This window comes from Anoplopoma fimbria, chromosome 13 (assembly GCF_027596085.1).
Source record: "Anoplopoma fimbria isolate UVic2021 breed Golden Eagle Sablefish chromosome 13, Afim_UVic_2022, whole genome shotgun sequence".
Lineage (NCBI taxonomy): Eukaryota > Metazoa > Chordata > Actinopteri > Perciformes > Anoplopomatidae > Anoplopoma > Anoplopoma fimbria.
This window is the reverse complement of record NC_072461.1, coordinates 25,245,365-25,270,465: the sequence shown is the minus strand read 5'-3', so window position 1 is coordinate 25,270,465 and position 25,101 is coordinate 25,245,365. Positions and strand designations below refer to the sequence as shown.

The 25,101-nt window shown below is 37.1% G+C and overlaps 2 protein-coding genes across 3 annotated transcripts in view; both read right to left on the bottom strand.

The window, feature by feature from the left end:
• LOC129101346 (protein yippee-like 1) overlaps positions 1 to 9,823 on the bottom strand; it is a 29,315-nt gene extending 19,492 nt beyond the window's left edge. Inside the window, exons 1-2 of the mRNA XM_054611127.1 lie at positions 9,554 to 9,823; positions 4,793 to 5,077 (exon numbers count right to left, since the gene is read on the bottom strand). Coding sequence (XP_054467102.1) covers positions 4,793 to 4,909 — 117 coding nt within the window. The 5' untranslated portion in view covers positions 4,910 to 5,077; positions 9,554 to 9,823. The remainder of the gene's footprint in view (positions 1 to 4,792; positions 5,078 to 9,553) is intronic.
• Positions 9,824 to 16,334: 6,511 nt separating this feature from the next.
• The window catches only part of mapk1 (mitogen-activated protein kinase 1), a 28,629-nt gene continuing 19,862 nt past the window's right edge, over positions 16,335 to 25,101 (bottom strand). For both annotated transcript variants that reach the window (XM_054610275.1, XM_054610276.1), the window contains 4 exons: positions 24,367 to 24,498; positions 23,763 to 23,872; positions 22,812 to 22,940; positions 16,335 to 20,369 (listed from right to left, as the gene is read on the bottom strand). In XM_054610275.1, coding sequence (XP_054466250.1) covers positions 22,824 to 22,940; positions 23,763 to 23,872; positions 24,367 to 24,498 — 359 coding nt within the window. In that variant the 3' untranslated portion in view covers positions 16,335 to 20,369; positions 22,812 to 22,823. The remainder of the gene's footprint in view (positions 20,370 to 22,811; positions 22,941 to 23,762; positions 23,873 to 24,366; positions 24,499 to 25,101) is intronic.

Sequence of the window (25,101 nt, the reverse complement as noted above, 5' to 3'; positions counted from 1 at the left end):
TTTTCTTCTCTGCATCCAGTCAAAATGTGCTGCGCCATCAAATTTAACCTCCTGCACAGAAGCCAATAAAACGTCACTCAGACTTTTTCCTGCATGACAAATAATCCACATAACGCACATAACTCTAGACGTGTTAAGTGAGGTGCAGATAAACAAGGATAGTCCCTCTCTTTCGCAACAAAAGCTCATCAGCGTGATTCACGACGGTCTTTAACAATTAAAACCCCCGTGCGCTCCTTGTTGTGCAGACTTCACAGCCCCAAAATAACCATCTTGAAGCCTGTGATCCTGCAGAATGGAGCAGCACGGTCTGCTGGTTGAGCTGTTTCCTTGTCTTCCTCATTGCAAACGACAAGCTGCGAGCTTCCAAGTCTCCGAAGCCGCGGGAGGCAAATGGATTTCGACATTGAAAGTGGCCCGAGTGTGCAGATTGATCATCTTTGCCATGTGAATAATCAGCTTAGTGCAGTGGTTCTCAAATGGGGGTACGTGAAGGCACTCCAGGGGGTACTTGAGATTTTTAAAGAATATATTTAAAATTAGCATCCTTTCAAAAATCCTTTCAAAATAGTTATTTAATAAATATTCAATAAAATATAAGTGTAAGTTCATGGACTGAATTCAATGCAACAATGCAATCTTCAGTGTTGACAGTTTAATAATCAGACACTGATGGCACAGCGCTGTGTATTGCATCTTTTTTCCAACCTAAAATGCTTTGCGCTGGTTAGGGGGTACTTGGCTGAAAATATATTTCACAGGAGGTACATCACTGAAAAGAGGTTGAGAACCACTGGCTTAGTGCATGGTGAGAGTGCAACGAACGCGGAGTCACCATCTTGTTCCAACATGTAAAAGGTCACCGCAACTCCGGCTCATCTGATGGTTTATAAATTATAGACAAAAGCAGCTGTGGACTTTTGTGGCTCCAGAATTTCAGCAACTGTTTGGACTTTAATACCCAGACATCCTATTTCAAATTGATACCGTTATGCCTCACAGCAAAAGAAACCTGAGGGCGTATCTCTCAGAGGTCTGCGTCTCACTCAGGCTCGGATTCGTGGCTCTCCGTGGGCGGATAAATGATCAGACCCGGCAGGACAATTTCATTTTGGGCAAATGGGCCGAATCTTCAGCATCCTCCAGCGTGATATAACTCCGAAATGAGGTTTTTTTTATTTACTTGTTTTTGTCTCTGCAAGGAGTGAAAATTATCAAGGACAGGAAGTGGGAGGATTTATGTGCAACCTATCAGTAGTCCTTTATGGAGGAATATCACTGGAAGGCCCAAACTGGTGGCGTTGACTTTGAGTAAGAGCTCAACAGCAGCTTCATACTGGACCGGAGGAAATGTGTGACGATACAAGATCCTTCACCTTAAGTTGGATATTCCAGTGTTGATATCAAAAGGAGGAGACTGAAGAAAAACAATGAAAACTGACGTCCTACGACAGTAGATGTAGTGTGATTTTAATCTAAAGATGCATTAACTTGTTGTCAATTCATTAATTGTGCTTCATGCAAGTAAACATTCATAAACTAAGTTGCAATCTTGTATAAAGAAAAGTATACCGTTCTCCGTAATGGATTCTTGGTGATCTCTTGGTGCAAACGTGTATGTTGAAGTTCAAAGTTGAACTAATACTTTGAGCGGATTTCTTTCGGACAATTTGGATGTAGAAAATATGATAATAGAAAGGACTCTGCTCAACTTTCTTCCTGTCAATACAAACGATAATGTCTACCGCAGTTCCTATGGCTATCTAGAAAAATAACTGGATAAAAAAAGAGGATAAACAAGTCCATATAACTCAATGTGTTCACGACTAACATGTTTTATTAGTTTAACGTACATTTGAAGCGTTGCTCAACAGGGTGAAACAAAAACATATGAGTGATTTTCACTTAACCGCCTCATTTGAGCGCTGAAAAAAAGATTGGACCAGCTCCAGGGCTTCCTGGTTAAATGTTTTATCAACAACAAACAGAAGCAGAAGCACTGCGACTCAACGTCTATTAAAAACATCTGTTTCCATCAACTTTAATTGCATCATCTCTTAATTGATATGCTAACTATTAGCGATGTGTTTCTACCTAATATATCTTTTTTTCCCCTCAGCCCTGGTATTTATAATCAGATTTTTTATCCGCAAATGCAAAACAGGCTAATTTAAATGTACTTAAAGGCTGAATCAAATCCACACATAATCATATTGCACTTGAGACTTTCCCAAATGAAGCCATGAATCATTGAGTTTGAAAAGACCTTTTAACTCAGAAATCAATGTCACAATAACATTGAAAATCTTTTTCGGTCCATCTTTAAGATGTTTTCCTTTAAAATTCAGACGAGCACTGACACAACGTATAATAAAAACTGTCATTTGGATTCACTTCAAGTCAACAGTCTGACAGAAACGCTGCATTAAACAACTGACAGGTCTCGCTTTTTAAAAATGTTTAAAGTTTGTATTCATGCCCAGCAGGAGAGGATGTCAAAGAAAATCATGTTCCCAAACGTTCTGATAAGACGACACTAGATTGATGAATATATATTTATATTTATGAATCAAAATACAATCAAAATAGAAATAATGCCTTCACTCTTTTCAGACAATTACTTTAAGTCAAACGTTTACCACAACTTCTATTTGTGAAACAATAAGTTAATAAACACAAAATGAATTAAACTTTTATGCTTTTAGGTGATTTACCAAATAAAACCCAAACATTTCTAAGTTCAGCCTCTCTTGTGTGATCAGTGTTTGTCTATCTCTTCATAAACTAAATCCCTTTTTGGGTTTTAAGCAATTTGAAGACGACACATTAGGCTCTGAGAACCAGGAACAGGAATCTGAAAATAATAAGCTAATCAAAAAATGATCCATGAATGAATAAATAACGAGAATAATCATTAATTGTGGCCCTGAAGACACCTTCAGAGCTTGAAATTCTGCAGTATTGCGATGACTGGGAGGACACAATTCAAACAAATAAAAACAAAAACAACAACAGTGCAGTTCAGAGAAACCGTGTGGGCAGTGAGGCAAATCTCAAGCCTGACAGTCTGGATTTTTCATCTCATATTTAAAAAAGTAATCCTCTGAGGTCCCAGTGAGCAGCAGCAGCAGCAGCAGCAGCAGCTTTCAGTTTGACCTTCTTTTTCTTTTAAATCATACTCAAAAACAGCAACAGCAACAAAAATAGCCGAGGCATTAACACTTTAAAAGGCCGACCACAGACTCTGACTTCAGTAATAACACCGGCGGCGGCTGTCATCGGAGCCTCTGAGAGTTTATAGGCAGAAATAAAATACAGACTGCAAGAGCGTGCAGACAGGTACACGAGCTTCAGAGATGCAATAAGGAGGTGAGCGTCAAATAAAATGACATCGCTGTCAAACCCCAAGTGATATTTGCCACAACTCATACCATTGGACGACACTAAATCACTGCTGAGAGTTCTCAGCTCAGCCAAGCGAGGACTTATTAATTTCCAAAATATTACAAGGAGCCTGTCAAACTCATCATCGTGACTCATAATCTCAGCCAGAAGATGATGAAGGAGACCCAGACAGCGATTATCCAACATCCAGACGAGTCTGTAGATTTATCAGTGTTCTATTTGAATAATGAAAAAGAAAGAATTGCCATAAAAATGTTCAGAAAGCAGCTGAACTCTATTTCTAACCCGACAAACTCAAGTGTTGCCTTTGTCTTTTAGTCTGATTTATTCTTTCAACATTGGATCAAATTAAACAAACCCACAGAAAATGATCTGCTAACTTTGCAGCTTTTTAGCTTCTTTTATCTCATTGTTTTAATTTTGCCGCATATAGAAATCAATTGTACTCTACCCATTCCGCACCAAAAACACAAATACATAAAGTTAGCGGCTAGCTGGTGGAAATGGTGGAGCATTTAGCAGCTTGAGATCCAAATACTATTTTCAGGAGTTGGTGGAGACGAAAAACAAGACTTCAAATGAATGTTGCTCCATGTTGGCTGCGTGTGTTAACAGGCAAATGGGATTGTTGTGAATAAAGTGCTCGACATTGGATTATGTAGTGACTTGCAAAAGATTGCAGCAATTTACGCTTCGCTAAGCCCGACTGCTATTCTGCCAAACTGTCAGAGCTTCGTTACCATGGAGCCCACACCGTCACTAATTGCAATCCTTGAAGAAATATTTGGCAAAATGAGAAAAGCAGACAGAAGGGTCTACAATGTGTGTTTGAAGGATAAATCCAGGATGTGAAACCGATTCAGCAGTGAAAAAAGGATTGGTTTAAGGAAGCTAGAGCTACAGATCACAGTGTTAAAGTGAACCACCACATCAGCTGACGGTCCAGACAGAAGACACTGAAAATTACACTGTTCCTGTAAAGCTTGGTAGCTCTTTTATTCACTGTTAGAATCATTAAAAAGCAAAAGCAGCTGTTTAAATTTTAGTATTTCTTCAGTAACTAGCATTGCAAAGAAGTGCTAACACTAGTTATTGATGTGCCAACGTACTCTGCACCTGTTTTTATGTAGAAACGTAGCGTTTCAGGGTAACAAGTTTCACTATTACACAAGGTTTAATAATGATAAGCTCCAAATCCACTAAACCAGCTTGAAGAATGAAGAAAATCTAAAACTATGAGAGTTTATGAAGCAGAAAAGGACAGTTGTCGGACCCTTGTCGGAGCTGGGCAATGCTACGTTATGATTGGACAGTCTGCGTTCCAGGGGCGGGACTTAGTCAGTTGAATGTCATGTAAAAGGCTGCACGGGGACAGATGCTGCCGTACCTTTGAGATGAGCTCGTCGTGGTTGGCCAGGTGTGCCCGGCAGTGGATGCAGCTGTAGGTGCGGTGGCAGTTGGGCAGGTAAGCCTGGAAGGTCTTTGACTTGGTCATCTTCACCATGTCAGTGGGGCAGGGCTCCTCGCTGGTGTCCGGGCTGGCACTGGAAGAGTTGCAGCTCTGCTGGACTTGCTGACAGAAGAAGCACTGGAAGATGCAGGCAAAAGCCGTCGTTGTTGTGGAGTGGGTGTGTGGCAGGCTCCACACAGACACCACGGGAGAAAATCAAACCTGCAGGACGGGGAAAAAAAAAAAAGAGACAAATAAAGAGGAGCTGTGGCGAGAGACGCTTCCTAATGCTTCCTATTTTTAGAGTTCATGATCTTGATTGCATTTCCAATATGAATTCATATCGTTTGCTCGAGCAATCATTTGATTACAGTAATCTATTATGTGATTGCAGTCGCATGTTGTTGGCTAAAAACATTGGCTGTGATGTAACTTAATATTATGTCACGTCAAACAGACCCTTGTTTACGTAAGGCAACACGACATGTTTCACTTCATCACAAACTGATTTCCTATTCATAGTTTTTGCCTCGTCTGTTCTTTCACACTAGACAGATACATGCAGGATAAGATTACTTAAGTTTCTGAGATAAATATAAGGAGTTTATATTTCCTTGCATGCCAGGAAAATCATATATAATTCACAAAATCCCTCCATCTGTTTCTTTACACTTCTTAATTTCAAGAAGAGTTTGTGTTAAGATTACCAGCAGCTGTTTCAATTAATGACCAGTATTCCTGTTTTTAATTATTGGCATCTATATATTGTTGTATCTATCTATTATTATGTTCATTCACAATTGTTATTGTATTAGATAGAAGAAAAGCATAACTTTGAACTGTAGATGATTGTGAATCCAGTCAAAATATAGAGGAAATAAAGGAAACATTACATAGAGATCAGCTTTTTCACAGTATTTACATATGTTTTAAAATTTGTTTTGGTAGGAGTAAACTATTCATTGACATTTCTTAGTTTTACTTTATAAAACTAGAAAAGAAATATGTATTTTGGTCTTATTTGTGTAGTTCTGGCAATCGATTTCTATTTATTATGATTAAGAGATTGTACTTTTAAACAAAGTCAGATGGGAGCAGGAAACAAGACAGACAGGTTGTGAACAAGCCAAGTGTAAATCAAAACCACACAGTCTGCAGTATGAGAGAATCTAATAATGTTGTTTCGGAAATAACTGCGTGCACACAACTATAGTGAGTTCAGTAGGTCAAAGCTGAACTAGGAGGTTAGTGTGTACACGGTAACAGATGTTGACATATAGTATGAATGTATATTGTCTAAAAAACAAATAAAGAAATAATGCAAGACAGAAAACAACAGCAAGCACATGTCAGCTTTATCATGCTTTCATGGCGGAGATGAATTCATCTTTACGCCTGCAGGAGATTCTGCTGCACAGAAACAAAACAGACACCAGTTCAGATCGTCTGCAGGACCGACTAGAATAGACGATGAGACAAAGCAGCCGAGACACAATGAACGAACGACTCAGGTTGAGAAAAAAAACCCCCATCTCTGCAGGTGAACGACAAGATAACTATTCACCAGAAAGAAGAGCTGCTCCACCTCCTTTTGTGCTCGACTGCTGTCTAGACTTTGGTGTGGCAACGATTTAGATTCCAGCTGATCAAGTGACGTTCATGCTTTCACTGATACCCGAAAATATGCATGTTCGATCTTTAACCAAATCCTTTTTAACCTGGAGCATCACACAGTTATTCATTACAAATGATAAAACAATATGATCCTTCTAATCATCTGCAACATTCAAATGCTACTTATGCATCTGTAATCATGATCAGATAATATAATGTATAATAATATGACACTAACAGGGGCCTTTTGGCTTAATGATGACTACTTTTGATACATAAAGTACATTTTGCAAATAGTACTTGTGTCTTTTTTATCTTTGTAAGCTTTTAAATGCAGGATTGTGTTGGGTTTGATAAATCCACCACTAAGTTTTAAAGTCCTTCTTAACTATTAGCTAGTTTAAACTACTTATTTACTAATGTAGGCGGCACCATTAACATTCTAATGTGTTTAGTAATGTGTAAAAAGTTTGCTTGGAAGCATCATTAGCGCCGTCTTATCAAGTGTAAACAGAAAGTCACTGCAGCATCGCATGCTAGCATAACTTCCAAATACTAGCTTGAGAAGTGTTGATTAAGTCTAGACTGGGTGTCGCCATTTATCTGCTGAACGACAGTTACTTTCACTTCTTATATTTACTACAACGTGATCTTATAAAACAGGCTTGTTTTCCTTCAGAGACTGGTGACACTAATGGTAGTAAAAAAAAAAGAAAGATGGACTTGTATGTAAATGTTGAGGGTATTGTTAAGGCTAAACTGTATTTATGCAACTGTATGATTCTCAACAAAATGACACTTTCTGCTAGTGGTGGAAAAAGTATTCAGGTATTTTACTCCAGTAAAAGTAGCAATGCTACAAAGTAAACAAATGCAAATCCTATTAAAAGTAAAAGTCCTGCATTCTTAATCTTAATTAAGTAAAAATTGGTACAAAATCTAAATAAACTTGGTACATATAGGTACTCATTAGGCAGAATGGCCCATTTTACAACGGTGCATATTATGTTAGTGAATTACAATCTGTGCCGCATTATAACTTTATAAACTGCCACTAATGGATGAGCTTTATTATATGTTGTATTTATATATAATTTAAATCTGCAAAGTTACAAAACTGTCAAATAAATGTAGTGGAGTAAAAAAAAGTACGTTATTTCCCCATGAATAAAGTATAGAAGTAAAAAAAATAAGCATTTCATGGAAATATTCAAGTGGTACAAGTACATCAAAGTACAGTACTTCAGTAAATGTACTTAGTTACATTTCATCAGCCATATGTATTATAACAACGGGCAGACAATGGATGGATAATCAAAGTGTTGAAATTAGGAAAAAAACAACCTTTTGTCCTTAAAAGAATCCATCTTTGTCTTTAAAAATATACCGTCTTCTGCTGCCCAGAGGCTCCACAGTCACTCTTACCAGCAGCACAGCCTAACAAAGGTTACCCCTTGTTAAACAACAACAACAACAACAACAACCTAAACGCTGCTGCATCAAACACACAATGACAACGAGCTCCAGAAGTTTCCCAGATGAGCTCAATGTGGTGCAACAGGAAGAGCAGCAGCGCCGAGACAGAAGCCAGACGAGAAAAACAAAAGGAGCTTCCGCAACTCAACAGGAAGCAGCCGTGACCTGAAGTGAAGCATGGCTGCTCTGCAAACACACACACACACACATAGAAAACACACAACTGGGATGGCAAACACACACACACACACATATAAAACACACAACTGGGATGGCAAACACACACACACACACACACACACACACATTGAAAAGAAACAAAAGGTGAGAGCTGGCAGCCTAACCTGTTGGCCCCCGGACCGACCACATTTCCATACTGTACATATAACTGTATAATCTGCACAGGTGCTTGAGGCATAATCCCCCCCCCCCCCATGAAAAGGGACAAAATCCCCTTTCTGAATTAGCCCAGTTTAACCCGTCCCCACCCCCACACAAGGCTGCACGTGGACTGGGAAAGGTAAACACATACACAAGAGCTTTATGTGTGTGTGTGTGTGTGTGTGTGTGTGTGTGTGTGTGTGTGTGTGTGTGTGTGTGTGTGTGTCACACTTCAGCAGCATCACCCTCAGTGATTATATCACCTTTGTGCACACAGACACACACAATAGCATGCTGATATTTGCGTTCAGACACACTGACAGCGTGAGACCTTCCTTCTTTCTTCTTCTGTGATGCCAAATAAGGACAATTTAACATCTGAGGAGCTGTTTCTTTGTTTGTTCGGGTCCCCTGTGAAGCCTTAAGGGCATCATGTCAGTACTTGGTCTTATTTATATTCACTTTTTATGCTTTTTCTTTAGCATTCTATGTGATTTTTTCAAACAACAAATGCTGAAAAAGACTTTAAATGAGAACTTGAATACAGAATCCTTCCCCAGCTCTGGATCTGGTGGTTCTTTTGTTTTCCAGCCTTCCCCTGGCCGCATGGTAACAGCTGATATTTTGATTCAAACGACGTTGTTTTTGAAGAATAAACAACATATATTATTATAATAATAAACAAAGAGGGAGATGTGTGTCGAACAGGTATCACAGCTGAGTGAAAACAGCAGCAGCGCGTCTCTGGATCAACAGGAAGAAGTGTCCAGACAAAAGACTGCTCTCATAACATCTCATCACATCTATATCCTCCACCATCACATCTATATCCTCCACCATCACATCTATATCCTCCACCATCACATCTATCATCTCCTCCATATCCATCTATATCCTCCACCATCACATCTATATCCTCCACCATCACATCTATCATCTATATCCTCCACCATCACATCTATATCCTCCACCATCACATCTATATCCTCCACCATCACATCTATATCCTCCACCATCACATCTATATCCTCCACCACTTCAGGCTGCAACAATGTATCAACTTCAGGCTGCAACAATGTATCTGGGAAGCCACGACGCTCAAGCGCAACAATGTTGCTCTTTCTTTTTTTTTTTTCTTTCTTGTTCTTGTTTTGTTATTTCAGAGCCTCCTGCAGACTGTCAACCCAGAACCAGACACCAGAACCGGGGGTTTTCTGAGGTACTCACCACCTGGATCATCACAGCAGGGACGCAGCAGCTTTGGTGGAAAAAAAAAAAAAAAAAAAAACTGAAGAAAGACACAAGAGATGTTGTTTTTGTGTGTTTTCTTTAAGTTGAAATGAATGCTCGTCCTCCTCCTCCCAGGCTCTGGTCCATGGGTGCTGCTGCCAGATGGGAACTTATGGTGGTGTCCTTTGGGTGCTGACGGGTTTCATTTTGGTTCCCCCTACACTGGCTTTTGTTGTGTCTTTTGTGTGCGTAATGGACTGGCCTGGTTACTTTGTGGGAGGGAGATGGAGCTGGGAGTGACACCCATGGGTGGCCAATAAGGTGGCTGCGATGCCTTCAGGCTCCAGCGGGAAAGATGGGAACCAGGTGGCATTCAGGTGGAAATACATTTATTTTTTGTTTTTTTTAAAGATCTATTAATTGCACGTTTTATTTGTTGTTGTAAATGTTCAGAAGCTTTTTACTTGTTTTTCTAATTTTTTGCTATTTTTCAATTTAATTATTTATTGCAACGACCTCATCTCCACACACACACGTATATAGATATATATGTATTTTTTTTATTTTCATTTTTTATTTTTATTTTTATCTTGTCTTTCTTTTACTATGTCTCTTGTGTGCACTTTACTCTCTGCTGCTGTAAGCCTGCAAATTTCCCCGCTGCGGGACTAATAAAGGATTATCTTATCTTATCTTATCTTATCTTATCTAAATAAGTTTATATAAAAGTAACTGTGTTTATTGATTTATTTTGTTTTATTCTTTTTTAATTCAATTTGTTTATATGGAGCTACAGCTTACGTTTCATTGTTCAACCTTATTATGTTTGTAAAATGTCAAATAATAAGTGAACCATGAGCTTTATTTGTGATTGTTTTTGTGTCCAGACACGGTCTAGTTACCATTTATGTTACATATAATTTATTAATGTAATCTATGGATGCATCTGATACTACTCTATGCAGAGACACTTTAGTTTCCCTGCTGATGATCAATAAACTCAAAGGATCCACATCATAAATCTCATCTTAGATCAAAGTTAGTTTTTAGTAAACAATGAGTTCAGGCCTTATAAAACACAGTAATATAGCTTCCTTTGAATGCTTTCCAAGCACAAAAGATCCTTTTAGTTTAGATTCTCCAAATCTCTGAAAGTTATTGTTTTGTTATTGCTGAAGGGCTTATTTCCCAAACGGCCTGAACGCACCACCAGGAGGAGGAGGGAGCTCACAGATTACCCGGATGTGTAAATAAATACAAGATGAGAATATGAATATGATTCCTCTTCTTTCTCTGATATGAAAGAATCATACTTGTTTTGTGTGTCGTGCTCAGTTTCCCCCCTGCAGCTCTTTGAGTTCATTAAAGGAAAAGTCACATTTGGTTTCTGCACATTTTTGGCACATTTGACTCAAACTACCATTTGCATGACACATAATTCTATTTTAATGAGTATATGGACTGTTTAGGCGGTATTGTGGGTTAAAATCCTTTAAGGAAAAGGATCCAGACATGTTTTATAAAGCTGTCAAACACAACAAAATACACCAGAGAGCTGTAAGTCCTCACAGAGCACCACAGAAACACTACAAGAATATTAAAGGATCTTTTTCCTGAAAATCACCCACACAGCAAAACAAGTTTGACCCTATTAGTTATTTTTAGAAACAGATCAACAGTTGTGTCTTTAGATGTTGACATGTAAGAAAAAAGCTGAAATTATTATTTTATAGATAAAAAAAAAAACCAGCAGCCTGATCACCACCACCACCACCACCACCTCCTCCTCCATCCTCCTCTTCCTCCTCCTCCTCCTCATCCTCCTTTCCTCCTGCTGCTGCACTGTTTTTGTGTCAGTGCTGCATCGTCCCTGACATTGCACAGATTCCACATCTGACATGTAAACATGACATTATATGACATTCACTATAAAACAAGATTAAACAGTAATCTGGTTTCTCCCTCCCCATCAGAAGCGCGCTCTCGTCCTGACGTCGTGCACGCGCCTGAGCTTGACAATAACAACTCATGAACTGTTTTTTTTTTTATGCACTTTCATGAAAAGAAATAATAAAATATATATATTGACATCACGAGCCTGGTTGTGTTGCAATACCCCCTCAGATGGACGCAAACACAGCATTGCACACTGCAGCTTCCCCTGTGTGTGTTATGAAATCCATCCTTTTTTTACTGTGTTTTTGTCGCCTGTTCATGTGGCATCATAATCCCCCCTCAAATATATAAAAAAAGAAAAAGCTGACCGAGATCTGCAGCCAAAGAGATGATGGAGGTGGTGGTGGAGGTGGTGATGGAGGTATAGATGAGAGGAGCTGCACGTTTCTCCTGCACTAGAGGATCAAATTGCAAAACGTGTCTCATTAAAAGAAAGGAGATGTTGTCACCTTATAATTAATGTAAACGGGTTATTACAGGGCTGCAATTACATAAATCCTACAGAATGATAATCCTCCAGGAGCATGACGTTAAAATAATACGACACAAATACCAAAATAAGTTTCTAGAGGAGTATTTTTACATATATAATAAGATTATTACCAGAATATTAAAGTGTGTTTTTCATGCATTAGTGGCAATGTCTGCATCAAAAAACAGCAAAAACTCAATCTGATACATATAAGGTGTTACATATAATATATGCAATAAAAACTGTATATTAAAGTGTTTTTTTTCATGCATTAGTGGCAATGTCTGCATCAAAAAACCCAGAAAAAACTCCAGGTGTTAAATATAATATAAGCAATAAAAACAAAAACTCAATCTGATACATATAAGGTGTTAAATATAATATATGCAATAAAAACTGTATATTAAAGTGTTTTTTTTCATGCATTAGTGGCAATGTCTGCATCCAAAAACAGCAAAAACTCATGCTGATACATATAAGGTGTTAAATATAATATATGCAATAAAAACTGTGCAACACAGAATAAACATACAATGACATAAAGTGCAATACCAGCTATAAACTCACTACACAGACACACACTTTAAAGCATCGACAGGATATTGCACAGTTATTATTAAAGTGATTCTTCAGACAGACACTGTCCTCCAGCTGCACTCACCCCAACAACACCTCTCCTTCCCCCCCTTGGACACCAAAACAACCCGGGGAAGAGACCTCTTCCTCCGCTGGAGCTGCAGCAGTCTTTGGTGTATTAGGAAAAAACATAAAAACAAGAGAAAAACACCTTCACCGTCCCATAAAAAGGCACCAGCAGGCTGTCTAGGTTGTTGAGCAGAATGCCATTTAAAAAAAAAGAAAAAAGAAAAGTCCTCCCAAAAAAACATCAATCTCACTGCCTTCATGAGCCAAATGCTTTGTGGAGAAGAGTCCCATCCGAGAGGAGGGTCAGAGTGAGTGCATGCTGGAGCAGCTTGCAGCTTTTCTGCAGGGTTTTAAGCTCGATACCTTCAGCTGCAGGCCGGGCCGAGCTGTGCTGAGTGAGGCCTTATTTATAGGGAGGAGTCCTCCTGCGTAAAGGACGACTGAGCTGCTGTGGAGCATTTCATGAATTGTGTCAAATGGTTTTGTTCTGAAGCAATTGTTAATATAAAAAAAAATTAAAAAAAATAATAAATAAATGTTGTTTTATTACGTCTACTGATGATGCATTTGGGTGCTGAGGGAAATAGGAGATGCGAAGGTGGAACATGTCCGGACAGCTCCAGTGTTCAGTTGGTTTGAAGCAATTTAAGAAGTAAAAAGCAGGAATGCACGGTTGAAAATACACACACCGACAATCTATAATGAAACGATTCCGAATATGTTCAGTAGCAGTCAAAAGTTTGGACACATCTTCTCATTCAATGGTTTTTCTTTATTTTTATTTTTATTTTATATTTTATTTTATTTTATATATACAGTATCAAAAGTTTGGACACACCTTCTCATTCAATGGTTTTTCTTTATTTTTATTTTATTTTATATTTTATATTTTATTTTATTTTATATATATATAGTAGCAGTCAAAAGTTTGGACACACCTTCTCATTCAATGGTTTTTCTTTATCTTTATTTTTATTTTATTTTATATTTAAATGTATTTTATTTATATAATGTTATTTTATATATATATATGTACTGTACATATATATATATGTCTAATGTCAAATACAACTAAAATGTTATTCAATTTAGAAAAAAATGTTGGTGATGAAAGGTGTGTCAAACTTTTTAACTGTAGAAAAAATAAAAAATATAAAAATAAAAATAAATATGTATAAATGAAAAAACATTGAATGAGAAGGTGTGTCCAAACTTTTGACTGGTACTGTATATATATAAAATAAAATAAAATATAAAATAAAAAAATAAAAATAAAGAAAAAACATTGAATGAGAAGGTGTGTCCAAACTTTTGACTTTACTGTATTTATAAACACAAACATTAGAACTTTAAACATGTTTTATATACACACAAAGTAACATTAATGTATAACTTACTGGTTTTGAACCACATCTGGTTGTCGTTCTACTGGGTGAAGTTGCTGGTTGTCAGTTTGATGGTTTCCTTGTTGTTTTATTTCCAATATGAGGAAACATTTAATAGGAACAAAGAACAAAACAGCAAAAGCATCCTGTGTTTATTGTATGGTATTTATAGTTTAGTTGAATACATGTATTTTAAGCTTGGAAACCTTTTACATTCTTTGTCTCGACGTGAATTTTATTTATTTATTTATATTCCACAGTGGTATAGACACTAAATATCCACTATTTATGTTTTTACTTTCAGCTTGTACTTGTTTCATAGCTTCTATAGCTTCCAAAAAGTCTCCTGGAAGCCTTTTAAACACTTACTTTCAAACAAAACATCTGAAAGCACATGACTTCATCTTAAAACATCTTTTCAAAAGCTGATTTTCGGAGGGGTCCGTGAAGGCAACAGCAGCCTAGCTACACAGCCGGTTCTACAAATAGCGTCCAATCAGCGAGAAGCAGAAACGTCATCGGACCAATAGGACGCGAGGGTGGGCGGGGCTTCACACCCACAGCCAATCAACGCGGCCCAGGCGCTCTCATGGTTGAGGGTTGTTTTTGGCCAATACCCACAGTGCGCATGCGTGGCCGCATTGCAAACACGTGGTTAAGAAGAGCAAGTAAACAAACCCCCAAAAAATCAATATAATTGACTTTGAGGTTTATTTTTAGGTTTTACTGTAGTTTTTTTAAATAAAATATATTTATGTCAGGGTTAAAATAAATAAAAAAATATCTTATAAATCTTAGATAAATATATATTTACTTTAAAAAACCTTTTTATCCACTTTTTCCTTTTTTTTTTTACATTTATTTTAAACATCGTTGTGAAGCAAATATGTTTAAATTTGCATTGATGTTTTTAGTTTAAGCATGTTAATAAAAGTGGATTTAGCATCTCCTTAAAAAAAAAAAATCAATATAATTGACTTTGAGGTTTATTTTTAGGTTTTACTGTAGTTTTTTTAAATAAAATATATTTATGTCAGGGTTAAAATAAATAAAAAAATATCTTATAAATCTTAGATAAATATATATTTACTTTAAAAAACCTTTTTATCCACTTTTTCCTTTTTTACATTTATTTTAAACATCGTTGTGAAGCAAATATGTTTAAATTTTCATTGATGTTTTTAGTTTAAGCATGTTAATAAAAGTGGATTTAGCATCTCCTTAAAAAAAATCAATATAATTGACTTTGAGGTTTATTTTTAGGTTTTACTGTAGTTTTTTTAAATAAAATATATTTATGTCAGGGTTAAAATAAATAAAAAAATATCTTATAAATCTTAGATAAATATATATTTACTTTAAAAAACCTTTTTATCCACTTTTTCCTTTTTTACATTTATTTTAAACATAGTTGTGAAGCAAATATGTTTAAATTTGCATTGATGTTTTTAGTTTAAGCATGTTAATAAAAGTGGATTTATCAACTCCTTAAAAAAAATTTTAAACAGGATAAAGTTCATATTTATGCCAACTTTTTAAAATCAAAGGAAAATAGGTGAAAGTTTAACCTTTTATGGGCTGTAGGCTACAAAAAGTGGATGACTGCTGACTGGACAAGGAACAGACTGCAGTAATGCTTTAAGCCGATAGAACAGCGCCCCCTACAGGACACAGAGCATTAACATGTCCACAACACAGTCTGAGTGAGATCATTCAAACTGTTGAACATGAGGACCTTTTTTTATTACATTATTACAGATATTGTTATCCATTGTTTGGGGTTAAATTAGACTTAAAATCCTCAGTGATTGGTGTTGATCAGTCATTATTTTTCACTGCACCATGTTTTCATCAAAAACTAAATCAAATATACAATAAATAAATTCAGATAACAGGGAATTGCAAAGAATTGATGCCAGAGAAATCTTCACAGGAGGAAACATTCAAACCTCTTCAGTGCATCCATTGTACCTCAAAATTGTACCTGAATATTTTTATTTTCTGCTACTTTATTTTTCTACTCCACTACACTTATTTAATAACTTTAGTAATTTTGCAGATTCTGTTTAATAAAACAAAACAAGGAAATTAATTCTGATATATATATATATATTTTAAATTATACTTAATATCATATTGGCTTTAAGAAACTTTGTTTAAGTCTGTGTGTAATGATAGAAGCTGACAGCAGATTGAGAAGTTGTCTGTTGCTGTTGAAATCTTACAAAGAGATTTCACAGAGATGTTAATGAAGGGACAGTGTATTTAACGTTTAATTGAACGTCTATTTAAATGGCAGAGTTGCAAAAACAAAAACAAAAAAAACAAAACAACAAACCAGGTTTGTCAAAGTGGCAGTCAGTCTTTAATAATAGCAAAGAAATGCTTCGTTCAAGTCAAATCCTTCACACGACAGCAAAAAAAAAAAACTGACCGATCGATTGAAACGATGTCTATGGCAGGTCAATCAGGAACCTTTAAAAGGATCTTTTTATTTTTATTTATTTTTTTCCTCTTTCAGAAATGTTAACTACACAATTAAAAGGTTTATACTGATCAAAACATACAGAGTGAAGTAGTTTTCCCACTGGAGACAACTCAAACAAGATTAGTGTCTGATAGAAACATAACATTCATTTTACAATAAAAATATCTGCACAAAACATCCCAAGAAAAAAAAGAAAGAAAAAAGGGTAACGCAAAAAAATAATATAAATGTTTGCTTTTCATCTTTTCAATACAGTCACAAATCACACAGCTGTGGCAACAAATCTCTTTAAAATGTACATAACTGAAATATAAAGGAACCCCCCCCACCACCCCTCCCTCAGACTTGATTGTTGTTCATTTTTAAGAGCGTATACTGCGATTACAAACGGATTCCCGACTGAACAAAAGCTGCACATCAAATCTTGGATATCAAGACTATCAAAAAAGGCACAAACAGACAGGTTGCACAAAGAACTCAGCAGAAGCTTTTTTATACAACGAATCCCAGTAAGGTTTCCTGTGCCCTTGATTATAACTAACCCCCCCCCACCACCCCATTCCCCCGTCAAAATAAAAGACTATCTACAGGCAAGTCAAGTCCCGGCAGGCACCTCGGATTACACGTCCCATTCCCAACTACTGTAGAAGCAAGTGCATTTGATAATCGTGTTACCCGTGACGGGTGTTTACAGCGAGTGTGAGGACTGAGCGCTGGGACAGACGGGTCTCTGCCTCACGGTCAACGTCGGATCAGGGGAAAATTTGAGAGTGCAAAGAAAATTTCTGCAATGCAGTTTTGGTCAGTTTTCAGATGAGTTAAATTGCAGATGATGGAACTGGCGAGCAGTTTTGTTTTTTTTCTGGTATAAGTAAAGATTGAACTCTGATCAAAAAAATTGTATTTAAAAAAAATTAAATAATAATAAAGTTTGAAGGACATTTTCTGGTGACACTTTATTTTTGACAGGTCTGTTATTTTCTAATGTTTCCTGCATACATTCACACTAATTATAAGGGCAATAGAGACAGTTTGAGACAGATATTTCAGTTAGAATTTACCTTGAAAAGTACATTATTCATTTATAATTGCAAACTTAGGATTTCTTTTTTTTTTTTATCTGACCTGGTTTGCGCCTAAAAGACGATTTAAGTTAAGGCTTCTTAGCAATTAACTGAAAGTGGACCAATTTAACACTAAGGTTGATTAATTTATTTGTAAACAATTCAGATAAATGGATAATTGTTTAATTCATTTATTAAGGTAAAATACTGAACATTTGCTGGTTAGAGCTTCTCAAAATATGAGAGTGCCGTTTTTCTCGGTTTCATATCAGCGTTATCTTTATACCTCAAGATTTTTTGACTATTGGTGGGACTTAGAGGGTAATATTTGTAATTTTTCACCATTGACTGACATTTTATTAAGACCAATCATCAGCAGAGCATCAGCCCTCCTCTCTTTGCCCCTACTCGGTTTTTGTCTGACATTATTCATCCAGAACAAAAGACTAATAGAAACGTCTTTGGCTCCGTCCACTGTGATTTCATTTGACCAGAGCAGCTCTGCCTTCAAGAGAAACATTTGTCAAACTCAAACTTGCTCTTTGACATTTATGCAAATGCAGAAGAAGAAGAATCATAAGTTGAGTTTTTAAACTTCATTCATCTTCTGTCAGAAACACAGAATGAAAAAAAATCAGCCGAAGCAGCTGTATACTCCTGTAACCGTCCTGTTTAATATTCAAATCTCTAATTTCCTACTTTAAGTGCCAGCAGAGAAAGATCCTTGCAGAATCCATTAAGGTACTTTTTTTTTTACTTCAATATATTGGAGATGTTTTAGTGTCGTAAATAATACTTTGTTTCATTCTTAAGGTCACTCACACATCACTGAAGGAGCTTTTCTTATGAATCTGCATTACTGAAACCCAACAAAAGGCTTGTTGTTACCATGAAGCTGAACATATTCGAGGCCAACTTGTAAACAAACTGAATGACCCTCCCAAAAGAGTTAACACATGTATATAGTCTTTAAAGTCGTAATTCTGTTCACTTGAAATTAAATCTTGAAATGCAACAGTCAGTCATCAGCAGTTACTGACTAGAACCAAAAATCTGCTCTTGACTTCTGCTGCTTCTTGTTTTTTTGTTGTCGGCTGTTGCTGACACTGCAAACTGTTATCAGCGTTATAATGTGCATCTCAAGCAAAAAAAATAAAATGTTACAACGAACCAAATGCTAAACCTGCTCTGTTACGTTTGGGTATTATTTCAACTGTATCGTGCCTGGATCCCACTTCTCAGGTCGAGGAAACAACGTATTTTGTAGTTTCTGTGTGATTGGTATAAATACAGATATATGGTTATTCTCCTATTTGCAACCATAAGAAAAGATGTCTTAGCGCCCACGGTGGAGTTTGCCCTAATAACGAGGAAAACTGTCGATGGAAAGGACATAAAACCGGACATAGAGAATAGAATGCTGAGGCGAAAAAAAGAATTAGGACAAAAAAACAAAACAAAGCACCATGTGATTGGGAAGTGTGACATACCACGAAAAGGTGGAAACAGAAAAGAGGCTGGGCGCTCTCCCCGCGGATCTGCCCGGCTTGTGTGGCACTTAACATCGTCGTCTTTGTATATGGAGCTTATAACAGTCATGCAAAGGGCACAGTATTATTCTGACAAGGCGAGAGAGAGAGAGAGAGAGAGAGAGAAAAGAAAACACCAAACAGGAAGAGAGGAAAAAAAAGAAAGGAGGCACGACAACGTTTCATCCAGACGAAAACGACTTCTGAGTGATAATTTTCTCCCATGTGAAAGACATCATACAGTACATACAGACTTGTATGAAATAACAGACATTTCCTTTAAGTTTCTCATGGCTAAGGCAGAAATTGATCCTCCAATGTACTTGTGATTCGGTGCATTTATACGCAATCTGACATTTTACTGAAGCCGATGAGAAATTAGAACATTTTTTTGTTTTTAATGAAAATAAAAAAGAAAGGTTATAAATTCATCTGATTCACCTTCTATCATCACTTTTTGCCATTAAGGTGTCTTAAGACTCTTTGGGCTATGTATATATTTATATTTGCATTTGGGCCTTCTGTGAGTGTGTGTTGTTACGATGTAGATCCTCATCAACAGAAGATAATGGCTTTTGTGCCCACAAGTCTGTGGCTGATTATGTGATTTCATTGCATAAATCAGTTGATTTAATTCAGGTTCTAAAAGATAAGAGATCAACGTGTCCAACGTGATCAACAGTGCGATAAAGGTTAGAAAATTCAAAATACTCATTTTTTTTTTATGATGGATGATTCTTATAAGTAGTCTACTGTTGTTTGTGCAATGTAGGCAGAGTTATAACCACGACAGTTGCACCAGAAAACACAACAGCTAGTGTATCGCGGTCATTCCACTGGACATAAAAAGGTCTAGAATAGGAATAGCCAGAGCCAAACGCCTTTAAGACACACACACACACACAAAAAAGTTGTTTATCTTGGCTTGAAACACAAAATCAACCCCCCAAACTGTAAGCTGTGATGTCAAAGAGAGAGAGAGAGAGAGAGAGAGAGAGAGAGAGAGAGAGAGAGAGAGAGAGAGAGAGAGAGAGACCGAGAGAAGAGGAGAAAAGAAAGACAGGAGAATGATTGATTGATTGATTCCTGACGCCATTCCTGAGCAAAGTGGACTTGACGAGTGAGACCCAAGGAATCCAGGTGATGTGGACGACTGGAGAGGAAAATAACCAAAAACAAAAAGAAACAAAAGAAAAGAAACAAAAGAATATCACAGCAACAGCGTGGAGGCGAGGAGGAGCAGTGGCAACGCAGAAGCCCGTCCACAGAATCATCTGGAGGGAGAAGAGACAGTGACCGTGTGAGCAGCCCTCACATTTCAGTTTTTTCCTTTGATTTCAAGTTAAATATAAAAGTATTTTATGGTGATTTCACTTGAAGCAAATAGTTGCAATAGTAAGTTGCATTTTGCATTGCTAGTTGGTAAGAAAACAATAACAACTGAGCTCCAACCTGAACATGAAGTTAATGAGAAAACACACATTTTTCTGTGGGACTTCTGCACGTTAGGAGGTTCTGTTATTTTATAGATTTGTTCCATTTTTATTTGTATTTTTTTTTAAATGGCTGCTATCTTTTTAATTTGTGTTCCTGTTTAATGTTTGGAAATGCACGTGGAATTGACCTTTAAGTATTAAAATATGCTGAACAGATTAAACGTGTTTTGCCACTGAGGACCTCTCGATGTAATCAAACAAAGTTCTGTTCAGTGATTCAAATAATAACGAATGAAGTAATCACAAAAAATGGCTGTTCAGTCTGATTATCAGGTGACTGAAACATTGCTGCTGTGTTCTGGTGAGGAACACCTTGATGTTCTTGATGGTTCCATTAGTGATCGTCTTTAAATGTTCGTACACATGCTGCCATCAGCTAAACGAGAAAAGTGAATGTCAGAAGATATCATGGTTTTGCTCAACTTATTTGACTTATTACGCATGATGGTTTTAAGTCGCGCACACAGCGGCACACACACACACAGTTCTTCAGTGTGAGTGAAAACAACATAAAGCTCACAATTCCTCCAAAATAAACCGTGGAGGAACAACCTTAAAAACAAGGTTTGGACAACAAGAAGGTCCTGTAACTTAATGTTATTTAATAGCCAATGTTTTATTATGGACTTCCAATTTAATTTTACCTTTTCAAATGTTACAAAAATGTTTGTATGCTGAACAAATTCAGTGCATCTCTAAACAAAATGTTCCTCAGAGCAGATGTACTACTAGTGTTAAATGTAGGTGTCACGTAGATTAAATCAGCCTGAACTTCCTGTTTACGGTATAAACCTCGTATCAAGTGTCCCACACAGACCTGCCTTCTGTTATTAAGCACTACATCAACATGGGAACGTTTCTAGTTGCTCTTTCAAGGAATGAAATCATCCGTGCTGGAGAGTCTTACATGCTGCTTATTTAAATATGAATAGAAGAATTGGTCACCTCTGCTAGTGCAAACCACACTGCGACCCCCACCAAGAGACGAGTGCAGTGCAAAGAACACTTATTTAAATGACCAATTCACACTTAAAAGACTCTCGTTACAAAGATTTATGTATTTTTAAGCATTTACAAATATTATATTTATGTAATAATGTCCTTAATGAGAAACGTATTATGTCAGCACTTGGATTACATCGGTTACAATGTTACTAAACTGTTAATGATAAAGTTAAACTTACATTAACAGAAGTTACAGATAGTGAAATTAGAATTAAGATGTGAAAATACATTTTAAAGTGTTTAAATTGACAGCAGAGAGCAGATCTGCTGCTTTCTGCTGCTCTAATTCAGGAGGTGTCACACTCCTGTTCCTTTTCAGCTGACTCATGTTTATGCATCCAAACGCTGCGGAGAGGAAACAAAGTAATTACATACGCTGACACAAAGCAGATGAGAGGCTATAAAACGTAGCAGTGATAGTTATTATCACAACAAGAGGCCTGTCAGCGAGCAGCTGGTGGGGAGCAGGGACGCCACAGCTGAGAGGGTCGTTAGGCATTACTGTGGAGGTTTTATGAACGTTTTTTTATGGTATAATCTGCGTCCAATATTGATTTGTAAATGTCTATAGTTTTATTTAAAAATGCACCAGTATTGTGTGTTTATGTTCGAAATCTGATATCTGTTGGTATGCAAACCATTTGGCTATTCTTGTCAGAGTAAAAAAAAGTCACATTAAGACTAATGTGTCCTTAAGATCTGCAGATAAACACAGAATTAAGCTTTTTATATGTATTATGATATGTTTTTGGGCAATTCTCCATATCAAGGATGTTCATGTTTTGAAGATTTAAGTGCCATTAAATAGTTTTTTCACCCCCATCTGCTTTTAGATCAAACTTCCATATATTATATTTCCTTAACAATTAAAATGATACTTTGTGGTGGATCTTTAAGGTGCCTGTTGAGAGGAGTTAGATTTTAAAAGGGGTTTTATCCTGGTGAAGAACATCTACTTCACACTCTACAAAAGCAAATTCGTTCAGTGAGGGGTCGTTGCTTGTCTTGGGTGGCGAGTCGTATTTATGAATTTTAATACAAATTAATTAGAAGTTTTTTCTAAAGCTAAAACCCCACTCCCTGGGAGTTTAAGTGTTTTAAGTAGTTTTCATGATGGACACATTTTTAAAGCAGAGGAGTGGACGAGGGTCAACCTTAAATTGAGTTAATGTTGGTTTTCAGGTTATTGTCTGGACTGAAGTGATGTGGTCTTACCCGAGTGAGACGTTAGGACCTAAAGGCGCACTGGAAACGTGCGGTTTCTTCAAAGATGAGTTCCTTCAGTGTCTCTTTGGGTAGGTCATCCAGCTCCATGTCAAACTTGAACGGGGCCTCGGCGACAGGCTGCACAGAGAGACAGAGAGGACGTGTTGGTGTTAATGTACAGTGAACACACAAGAGCAGTTCAATTTAGTGTATCATATTTAAAATATGTTCCAAGTCATTCCGGTATGGAGATATGATTTGCTGATTTCAGGTTTGGGCGAACAACACGATATTTGCTGCTGCTACGGGTGTCTATATCAAATAATGCTAATAATTATAACAAAGGACAAAGTTTGGTGGTTTCATGAAGTAGCTCAGGATTATGGGTAAACGGTAAAAACACTGAATTTATTGAGCAATGAAAATGTACGTTTCTCAAACGCTGTTTGTTTGGACACAGCTGCCACTAACATTTGCTCAGCTCCTTTCTCTGATAACTTCCAGACGTCCGATGACTAAAATCCTTCATCCCCTAAAGATATAAAGTTATTAAGACCTAAAAAGTCTATTGTAAAAATCTGGCTTAAAACTGGCAGAATAATTTATGACTTCTGGCAGACAACCACAAAGCTGACGCATGCACAAAGGGGATATGACGCAATCAAAGGGCAAACAAATGAAACACACCTTTACCTTTGTAAAGTTAATGATTTATCGGGGTTTGAAAATTGTTGGAAACATTTGGGATAATGTAAAAACACAACTCAACAAAATATATAACAGGACTAGTCAGCTTTTAGACATTGTGCGTAAAAAATACTTAATATGTTTTTAAGGAATAGAGGAACATAACAAATGCAAAAAAAAAAAGTATATAATGAAATCTTGATAAGCAAAAGATGACGTCTCCTCATCCCAAAACAGGCCCAGATAGCAAAAAGCTGACATCCAAAGCCTCACCTCATCTGTGGGGTCGTAATACTGCTCCAGGTAAGGGTGCGCCAGGGCCTCCTCCACCTCGATCCTCTTGTGAGGGTTGAAGGTCAACATCTTGTCCAACAGGTCCAGAGCTGCAGCACAAAGAGACCAAGAGGAGAACAGTTAACAGGAATCATGAACAACATTGAGCTTGCCTGCCCACTAGAGGGCGACATCACATCCAACATGCTGTTTGGATTATTTCTAGGTTGAAAACAAGAAGACTTTTTTTTATTTTTACACATTTAATGAGGGAATTCAAATTTAAATTCTGGGACTAATTTGGTCAGCTGCTTCATGATTAAAATCTCAATCAAGTTTTGGACCCTGAAATCCAAATGGAACTGGACAGGTTACATCCAATCTACTCCTCCTGCTTCCATCAACCAAACATTGACACTTTCTTTTCCTCACTGGTGGGTAAATGTTTTGTCCCTGTGCCCCCAATAAAGTGATATTCTGTCCAAAAATGCTCTCAGGAAGTAATTTAGCAACATTAACTATCTCTTGTCTGCAGTGCAACCTCTCAAAGATTCCTAGAAATTCCATGATCTATGAAATAACAAGAGTTCGTCGTGGCTCTGACCTTTGGGGTCAGCGTTGGGGAAGAGGCGGTTCCACGGCACTTTGCAGCGCAAAGGCAGCGACAAAAGGTAGTTCCTGGCCTTAATGTTGATGATGCAGTTGAGATCCTCCTGAGTGGGAGAACCCAGGATCCCTGAAGGGCAAACAGAAGATTATAGAGAAAAATTACTTTCTTATTCTGGTATAAAAGCAAGTGCACTACTCTAAATGAAACAAACAAAAAAAAAAAACTAATTTAAGTGTTGCAGTAGGTAACAGCCTGATGGCTCAACACAATGACAGATGGGAGAAGCAATATGTGGTCTAGCACCAAAAAGAGTACAACTTTATAAATGAATATTAACAGCTACAGTATCTATGGACTGGCACCAGGGAGCCGTTGTTACCGAGAGTGTGAAAGTTTAGTTCAGCTCTTAAAAAAGGTGTCAAATCTTTTATGTGGACTAAACCGACATTTTGCAACAGATTCACATTTGTCTTGACTGGGAGGAAAACTTTTGGACGACAAGGGTCCTCTACAGGGGAGAATATTTTCTTAATCGTTTTAGCACAGATTAAGCATGTGTTCACTGCCATTTGTACTCTTAGATGCCATTGGAACTATTTGTATTCTCAAACATTTGAGTTTGAACGATGTCAAGATAAGATGATAAAATTTAGTAGACCCACAGCTGGGACATTTGAAATGTTTTTGAATAAAAAAACAACAACTGATACACCTCAAAGTGTGTGGGGT